This window comes from Bison bison, unplaced genomic scaffold, assembly GCF_000754665.1.
Source record: "Bison bison bison isolate TAMUID 2011002044 unplaced genomic scaffold, Bison_UMD1.0 scf7180017864486, whole genome shotgun sequence".
Classification (NCBI taxonomy): domain Eukaryota; kingdom Metazoa; phylum Chordata; class Mammalia; order Artiodactyla; family Bovidae; genus Bison; species Bison bison.
This window is the reverse complement of record NW_011495046.1, coordinates 5,251,000-5,260,692: the sequence shown is the minus strand read 5'-3', so window position 1 is coordinate 5,260,692 and position 9,693 is coordinate 5,251,000. Positions and strand designations below refer to the sequence as shown.

At 39.9% G+C, this 9,693-nt stretch overlaps 1 protein-coding gene across 5 annotated transcripts in view; it reads right to left on the bottom strand.

Moving 5' to 3' along the window:
- The window catches only part of SEPT10 (septin 10), a 50,231-nt gene extending 40,538 nt beyond the window's left edge, over positions 1-9,693 (bottom strand). For 3 of the 5 annotated variants that reach the window (XM_010862976.1, XM_010862975.1, XM_010862979.1), the window contains exon 1: positions 9,640-9,693. Coding sequence is in view for 2 of the 5 variants with exons in the window: in XM_010862978.1 (XP_010861280.1) it covers positions 9,640-9,666 (27 nt within the window). In the remaining 3 variants the exon portion in view is untranslated. The remainder of the gene's footprint in view (positions 1-9,639) is intronic. The other 2 variants (XM_010862978.1, XM_010862980.1) reach the window with 1 other exon arrangement.

Here is a 9,693-nt window from a genome sequence, read left to right as displayed (position 1 = left end):
TGAGAAGAACTGACTCATTTGAAAAGACTCTGATGCTGGGAAAGATGAAAGCAGGAGGAGAAGGGGACAACAGAGGATGAGATGGCTGGATGGCATCACTGACTCAATGAACATGAGTTTGAGCAAGCTCCGGGAGATGGTGAAGGACAGGGAAGCCTGGCATGCTGCAGTCCGTGGATGGGGTCACAAAGAGTCACACATAACTGAGCGACTGAATAACAACTAGGCAGTCCTGGTTTATTAATAACTCAAAGTAATATTCCAGTTAAAAAGTATACACTTGACTAAGTGAAAATATCACTGTGTTCTACTTATTTTTGTCCATGAAAAAACTGGAGAACAGACCACTCACAGAACATTTATGGTATCTATCAACATGTTCTTGACCTAGCATTCCATTATTTATGAACTCTTTCTACACACATCACACTGGCTAATTAGAACAAAAGGCCTCCTTCACTGCCTCCAAAGAGAGGCAAGATGACCTTGGTCTGGCTTTTCAGAGCAGCATGAGAGGAGACCAGAGAAGTTGTTCCACAGCTCTCCCACCTCATATCTGGTGAGCCCTGTAGTTGTGAAACAACAGAGCTGCCTAAAACTAACTTGAGGGGCTGGGGAACCCATCCCACCTGGCAGGAAACCTGCAGGGCCAGCCCATCTTCCTGGCTCTCTGCCTCACCTACATCACAAACAGCAGTTGCCTCTTCTACTTTCCCCCAGCCTTAACCCCGATTCCTCATGAGGCATATTTTATTTTTTCAACATATGGCATAATTTTAATTCCCCCTTAAGTTGTATTACTCAGGTCTGACATCCCAGAAAAAAACCTATTCCTTCTATATGATTTCTACTTCTGGTTTGTGAATTAAATGATTACCATGCAACCTCTACTAAACTGCCATATGCTTACGTTTCCATCTGTCAGCTGTCTCAGGCCTCAGAGTATTGAGGATTGTTCAAACAGAAGAAGATTCAGGATGGCCCTAAAATGGAACACGGCCAAGAGGGTGTATCTTTTTCCCTCTCCCCTAACAGAGGTTCCAGGGCCTCAACCCTCCATGTCCATGTGGCACTGCTGCCACTTTGTCCAGGCATCTTCCCTTGTGACACAAAACTGGGGTGAAATTTTGACACCTGGGTTCATCTTCCTTTGCTTCATTTCTCCCAAAGGCTGCATTTCAAAAATCCCTCATATGCTCTGTTTGAGTCTGCCTTCCTTTTTTAGTCTCACTACCTGGTTCATCTTAAAAAATTTCCCCAACAATTTATTCCATAATCTAAATTTTTCTAGTGTCATAAAAAGCAGACTGAAATCTGAAAATTCTAGAATTCCTAATATAGCCTCACTCATGGCTCTTGAGAGAATATGGTCACAATGTTTCTCAAAATAGATGTTCCAAACACATGGTCTGAAAGTATTCTGTACCTGGGAAGATACCTGGCACTGATCAAGAGAGCCCAGGACTTCTCAGAGCTTCTCTAAGCTGGTAAAACCCTATAGCCACACGTCTTCATTTGTCTCTGACAGGAAAGGTCTGCAGAAAGCCAAGGGGGAGCCTGCTGCTGCTGCTGCTGCTGCTGCTGCTAAGTCGCTTCAGTCGTGTCCGACTCTGTGTGACCCCATGGACTGCAGCCCACCAGGCTCCTCCGTCCATGGGATTTGCCAGCCAAGAGTACTGGAGCCTAGGTGACACCATTTAACCAAAACAATAAACAAGGAAAAAGAGGCCACTTAAAGCAATTTTGGACAACTTTAACATGTAGGCACATGTTCACTTTTACAATGACAAGTTCTAGAAGGAATCACATAATGTAATGAACGTTGGGTTCTATTGTATCTAAACTGCTTCAGCTAAATCCTCAGTGAAGAAATCACCAGCCTTGTTTAGACAAAGTAGTTAATTTCAAATAAATGGAATTGCCAAATAAAAAAATTCAAAAACAGGAAAAATGCTCAAGCAAAATATGCTTATTTACTAAAAGTAATAAAAATTGTAAGGATGCTAAATCATAATTGGTCTTAAAGGTATTTAAAATCATAGCTTTCAATCTCGTGGTTATGTTTGAGCCTATGAGCTTCTTATTTTCTGTGATCTTCAAAACATAAAGGGTGTTAAAATTTTAAAGCATCATCTAAATAAAACTTCCTCCCAGATATGATCAAAAGAAAGTGTAAAAATTAAAGTTCTCAGTGAAAAGCTTTGAGAATCAGGTATTTTATATTAAGAATACTCAAAATCTTCAGCAGAGAAAATTGAATTTAGTATGGTTAAAAATAAAAGGCCAGTAAGTATTCTTGAGAAGAAGAAATATATTCTGCAGTAAAATATGAAAATTTAAAACACCTTCTTCCTCCTTTCCCACACACCAAAATAAATAGGTAAATAAAACAGTTAACAGTTTGGAACAATGTCAGGAGCAAAGTCAGCCTGGGAAAAGCTCAAAGGCTTGGAAGAAGGAGGAGCCTTGTTAAAACATAAATGTAGACTAACAGCTCTGCCTGTAAGAATTTATAACTAATATGTATAACAATCAACAAGAATAAAATGACTCAAAAATGATCATGGTTATGGAGGATACAAAGAATATTACAAGCTGTGTTTCCTAAGTAAGTAAAGTCGCTCAATCGTGTCAGACTCTTTGCGACCCAGTGAACTGTAGCCCACCAGGCCCCTCCATCCCTGGGATTCTCCAGGCAAGAACACTGGAGTGGGTTGCCATTTCCTTCTGCAGGGGATCTTCCCAACCCAGGGATCGAACCCAGGTCTCCTGCATTGCAAGCAGACGCTTTAACCTCTGAGCCACCAGGGAAAGATCATTTAACTGAAGGGGTAAGGGGCAATGCAACTCACTAAAATTTAATGGAAAAAGTAACAATACAGAACATAAGTTAGGTATTGCAAGGAAGACATGACTAGTGGCAAACAAGCGGAATGACAGAATGCCATGGGTTAAAAGCTTCAGAGGAGATGGGACGGAAACTTGGTCTCATTATGACTATAGGACCTGGGCCAGTGAAGGGATGTCACTCCAGATCAGAAACACAAGGTACTGAGGTAGTAATTAACTCCAGGACATAAAAGAGAATTAAAAGTCACAACTTCAAGAGAGAAAGTAAAACAAATGCGGGAAACTTCTGAGATATAAAAAATGTCATCACTGAATGATAACTGAAAAAAACAAGAATTCAGAAGTATTGCATCTGAAACAGGAAATGAAACAGGCAAGAAATGGAAAGATCTGGATATCATTTAAAAGGGCAGTCTGAAGATGCAGAAAATTATGAGTGTGTTTCTCTGGAAACAGGAAAAGATAGTGTCATTACAAGATCCACTATCACAATCAGCAGTACATAACTATACAGTCAAGCTCTCCTGAATCATAAAACGTAAGCAATTACTAATACTGCAAAATTCAGACTTCAATTGAAGAAAGTAGGGAAAACCACTAGACCATTCAGGCAAGACCTAAATCAAAACCCTTAGGATTATACAGTGGAAGTGACAAATACATTCAAGGGATTAGATCTGATAGAGTGCCTGGAGAACTATGGACGGAGCTTCATGACATTGTACAGGAGACAGGGATCAAGACCATCCCCAAGAAAAAGAAATGCAAAAAGGCAAAATGGTTGTCTGAGAAGGCCTTATAAATAGCTGAGAAAAGGAGACGCTAAAGGCAAAGGAGAAAAGGAGAATGCAGAGTTCCAAAGAATAGCAAGGAGAGATAAGAAAGCCTTCTTCAGTGATCAATGCAATGAAATAGAGAAAAACAACAGAATGGGAGAGATTAGAGATCTCTTCAAGAAAATCAGAGATACCAAGGAAACATTTCATGCAAAGATGGGCACAATAAAGGACAGAAATGGTGTAGACCTAACAGAAGCAGAAGATATTACAAGAATACACAGAAGACCTATATAAAAAAGATCTTCATGACCAAGATAACCACGATGGTGTGATCACTGACCTAGAGCCAGACATCCTGAAATGTGAAGTCTGGGAAGTCAAGTGGGCCTTAAAAAGCATCACTGCAAACAAAGCTAGTGGAGGTGATGGAATTCTAGTTGAGCTATTTCAAATCCTAAAAGATGATGCTGTGAAAGTGCTGCACTCAATATGCCAGCAAATTTGGAAAACTCAGCAGTGGCCACAGGACTGGAAAAGGTCAGTTTTCATTCCAGTCCCTAAGAAAGGCAATGCCAAAGAATGTTCAAACTACCACACAGTTGCACTCATCTTACATGTTAGTAAAGTAATGCTCAAAATTCTCCAAGCCAGGCTTCAACAATACGTGAACCTTGAACTTCCAGATGTTCAAGCTGGATTTAGAAAAGGCAGAGGAACCAGAGATCAAGTTCCCAACATCCGTTAGATCATCAAAAAAGCAAGAGATTTCCAGAGAAACATCTACTTCTGCTTTACTGACTATGATGCCAAAGGCTTTGACTGTGTGGATCACAACAAACTGTGGAAAATTCAAGAGATGGGAATACCAGACCACCTGACCTGCCTCCTGAGAAATCTGTATGCAGGTCAAGAAGCAACAGAACAGCACATGGAACAATGGACTGTTTCCAGATAGGGAAAGGAATATGTCAAGGCTGTATATTGTCACCCTGCTTATTTAACTTACATGCAGAGTACATCATGCGAAATGCAGGGCTGGATGAAGCACAAGCTGGAATCAAGATTTCCGGGAGAAATGTCAATAACCTCAGATATGCAGATGACACCACCCTTACGGCAGAAAGCAAAGAACTAAAGAGGCTCTTGATGAAAGTGAAAGAGAAGAGTGAAAAAGCTGGCTTAAAACTCAACATTCAAAAAACTAAGATCATGGCATCTGGTCCCATCACTTCATGGGAAATAGATGGGGAAACAACGGAAACAGTGAGAGATTTTATTTTGGGGGGCTCCAAAATCACTGCAGATGGTGACTGCAGCCATGAAATTTAAAGACACTTGCTCCTTGGAAGAAAAGCTATGACCAACCTAGACAGCATATTAAAAAGCAGAGATATTACTTTGCCGACAAAGGTCTGTCCAGTCAAAGCTATGGTTTTTCCAGTAGTCCTGTATGGATGTAAGCGTTGAACTATAAAGAAAGCCGAGCACCGAAGCATAGATGCTTTTGAACTGTGGTATTGGAAAAGACTCTTGAGAGTCCCTTGGACTGCAAGGAGAACCAACCAGTCCATCCTAAAGGAAATCAATCCTGAATGTTCATTGGAAGGACTGATGCTGAAGCTGAGACTCCAGTACTTTGGTTACCTGATGAGAAGAACTGACTCGTTGGAAAAGACCCTGATGCTGGGAAAGACTGAAGTTGGGAGGAAAAGGGGACAACAGAGGATAAGATAGCTGGATGGCATCATTGACTTTATGGACATGAGTTTGAGCAAGGTCTGGGAGTTGGTGATGGACAGGAAAGCCTGCCGTGCTGCAGTCCATGGGGTCACAAAGAGTCGAACAGGACTGTGCGACTGAACTGACTAATAGAGGACATGCTGGAGATCATGCCAGACACAATCTGGCCAAAGCATATCTCATCATCATTAGCTGTGACCCCTTGAGTATCCACTAAACCTCCCTGAATCTTAATGCAGTTTTAAAAAGTTACTTTCCATTTACAGTTATTACAAAATATTGGCTATATTCCCTGTGTTGTACAATATATCTTTGAGTCTTAACGTTCTCATCTATGAAAAAAAAAAAAAAAGTCTGAAAACCTGAAGAGTTTCAAGTGAGTTTTAAAACAGAACTCTTTTAAAAAATAAAGGTGGAATGAAAATGAAAATAAAACATACCAAAATCTGTGGGACCCAGCTAAAGCCCTGCTGAAAGGGAAATTCATTAATACCTTATGTGTATATTAGAAAGGAGGAAAAGTCTCAAGTCAGTGATCTAAGGTCTCTCAAGAACTTAGAAAAAGAAGAGCAAACTAAACCAAAAGCAAGCAAAGGAAATAAAAAGATCAGTTTTTTGCAAATAGAAAAATAACAGAAAAAAAACGGTGAAACAGAAATAGTTTTTTGAAAAGGTCAGTGAAGTTAACAGACTTCTAGCAAGACTAAAAAAGATAGGCAGAAGATGAAAATTTTACCAGTATCAGGAATGAAACAGGGATTATCACTATAGACCCTAAAGAAAGCAAAAGGAGATTAAGAGAATATTATGAACATGTCTATACACATAAATTTGACAATCTGGAAGGAATGGATTGCAAAACCACATACCATCACAACTCACCCAGTGTGAAATAACATGAACACACAGGTAACTATTAAGGAATTTAAATCTGTAAGTTTAAAACTCTCCAAAAAGTCATCTCCAGGCCCAGATGGTTTCACAGAAGAATCCTACCAAACATTTAAAAAAGAATACCAATTTTACATAGTCTCTTCCAGAAAACAGAAGAGATGGGGACACTTCCCAGTTTCTTTTCTGAAACTAATATTACTCTGACATAAAACCAAAGACAGTACAAAAAAACCTGCAGACAAATATCCCTCTTGAACTTGATAAAGAGTATCTACAAAAGAACAGCAGCAGCCTGCTGCTCTGATGATGGACTAAATTCTTTCCCGCCAACATCACAGTAAGGCAAGAATGTCTGCTGTCACCACGCTTATTCAAATATGGCAGAAGAGAAAAGGTATACAGATTGGAAAGAAAGAAAGAAAACTGTCTCTGTGTTGAGATGACATAATTTTTATGCACACAAGAATTTACTCCAAGGAATTTACTCCTAGAATAAATTAATTCAGCAAGGTCAAAGGACTCAAGAGAAACATACACATCTCAATTGTATTTCTGTGTTAAAATGATATGAGGACAATGAAAATAAAAATATGGTATCATTTGTAACTGATAAAAAATGAAAGAAATGTAAATCTAACAAAACAAATGCAGGACTTGTGTACTGAAAACTATATAAATCTGATAAAGGAAATCTGAGAAAATATAAAGAAATGAACAGAAACATCATGTTCATTAGCTGGAAGACTCAACATAGGTAGAAATAACAATTTTCTTTAAATTGAGACTTAATGTAATATCTATCAAAATCCCAGAAAAATTCTTTGTACATAGACAAGACTATTCTAAAATTTATAATGAAAGATATGGAAACTAGAATAGCCAAAAATTTTTGAAATTTAAGAATAAAGTGAGAGTAATTAGTCTACTTTATTTCAAGATTTATTTATATAGTTATAGGAATCAAGACTGCATGTTAACAGAGACCCCAGAAAAAGATCCGCACAACATGCTCAACTAGTTACTGACAAAAGTGCAAAAGCAATTCCATAGAATATGATAGAATTTTCAACGAATGTTGGAGCATCCATTAGTCAAAAATGACCCTTGACCTAAGTCTTATACAAAAACTAACAAAATGGGTCATGGGTTTAAATGTAAAATGAACTACAAGACTCTTAGGAAAAAAAATAAGAGAAAACCTTTGGTATTCTGAGTTAGGCAAAGGATTCTTAGACTTGACAAAAAAGTACAGTCCATAAGAGGAAAAGGTGATAAAATGGATTTTATCAAAACTAAATATGTTTGCTTTGCAAAATATTAAGAGAATGAAAAAGAGAAAAAACATTTGCAAACCACATATCAAGGATTGGTATCTAGAATACATATTTTAAAAACGTCTAAAATCAGCAGTAAAAAAAGAAAATCCAGTTAGAAAATGGGCATTAAAAAATGAAATTCAATGAAGAAAATATACAGATGGCAAACAAGCACATGAAAAGATGTTTAACATCACTAGCCATTAGAAAAATGCAAGTTAAAACCACAATATATAATTACATACCTATCAGAACGTCTTAAAAAAAAACACCAGGAACTCCAAATGCTGGTGAGATGTGGAGAAACTAATCTCACATACACTGGTGGTGGGAATGGAAAATGCAGAAACTGGGAAACAGTTTGGCAGTTTCTTAATGAAACTAGTAACTGCCATGTGAATTCCAGAGAACTGAAGACAACATTTTCCTTATGTTACGTGTTAACATACAGTTAACATAACTGTATGTATAAACATACAGTTTATAGCAGCTTTATTTATAATAGCTCAACAATGGAAACAAGGCAGGTGTGTCCTTCAAAGTGTGTTACATCCATACCATGTAATATTACTCAATTAAAAAGGAGCAAACAAATACTTGGAACAACCTGAATGAACCTTCAGAGAATGCTACTGAAGGAAAAACATCCAATCCCAAAAGGTTATATTCTAGGTGATTTCATTATGTAACAGACTTGAAAAACTACAGAAATAACAAATTATAGTAGTTAGGGGTTAAAGAGGAGGTGGAGTGGAAATGAAGTGGGTGTGGCTACAAAAGGGCACGGGAAGGGTCCTGTGGTGGGGGCAAGTTCTGTCTCCACAGAACCAGTGTCCATGTGCTGGTAGTGGCCTTTCCTATGATTTTGTAACATTTTACTATTAAAGAAGAGTGCGGACTCATTGGAAAAGACCCTGATGCTGGGAAAGACTAGAGGCAAACGAAGTGGGCAGCAGAGGATGAGATGGTAAGATAGCATCAAATTCAATGGACATGAATTTGAGCAAACTCCAGAAGATGGTGAAGGACAGGGAAGCCTGGCGCGCTGCAGTCCATGGAGTCACAAAGAATTGGACACGACTTAGCGACTGAACAACAACTATTAATGAAAATTGGGCAAAGTTACTGGGGAATTCTGTTTCTTTATCACAATTGCACACGAATTTAGTTAACTCAAAATAAAAAGTTTAATTAAAGGTAACATTACTGCAAAATAAGCACAGCAACAGACAAGAAATCCCATGTTTAATTCTGAAGATTAAACTTCACTCTGAAACAAAGACGTGTACACAAACACAGCAAATGTAACAAGGCAGGTCAGAGAGGAAAGCCGAGATTTCTCTAAAAATGAGACAGAGAAGAAAGAGACCTGGCTGAATCAGGAGAAAGACCCTCCTCCAGGCTCTGTCAGAGAAACTGGCTGTGTGATTGTGGACCCATCTACCCTCCCAGGTTCCTACCAGCTTAATTTCTAGAGACTGCTACCAGCACGTCTCACTTTTTGGTCTCAGGTCCCAGAAGAGCTTTTGTTTACGTGGATTACGATCGCTGGTATGAATAGTATCAGAAGTTAAATTTTTCAAAAACACAAGTGGTCCTTCCACACGGCGTAGCGTCGGGAAAGCAACAGGGACACAAGAGAATGAGTGAAAAGGGCAAGCAACAGATTGGTGTGGCCGAGAACACCTCTGTGGCCCTCCCATGGCTTACTCTGAAATGAGACCAGTGTAGAGGAGGGACAGAAAACAGAATACATCAGTCGCATCCGTTCTTTTAACGGACAAGGGCTCCAAGGCAGGGAAAAAAGGCTATAATCCCAAAGATGTCAACGCTGGGTAAGGTGGGAGGCTTGTGAAGGCCTGGGAGGCCGAGTCCAGTGGGGCGCCCGCCACCAGTCCCGCGCCCGCGCGTTTGGGACCGTTACGCAAACCGCCCGCTTCACACTCCACTCTGGGGAGACGGGAAGCCGAGAGGCGCCGCCCGAGGGAGCGGGCGGGAATCGCGGGCCCAGCCGGGAGGGCGGGGGTCCCTGGCCGAGGGCGTAGGGCTGGCGGACTCACCAGGTGCCGCGCCACCTCGGAGGCCATGGTCCGGGCGACTGGGCGGGCGAGGGG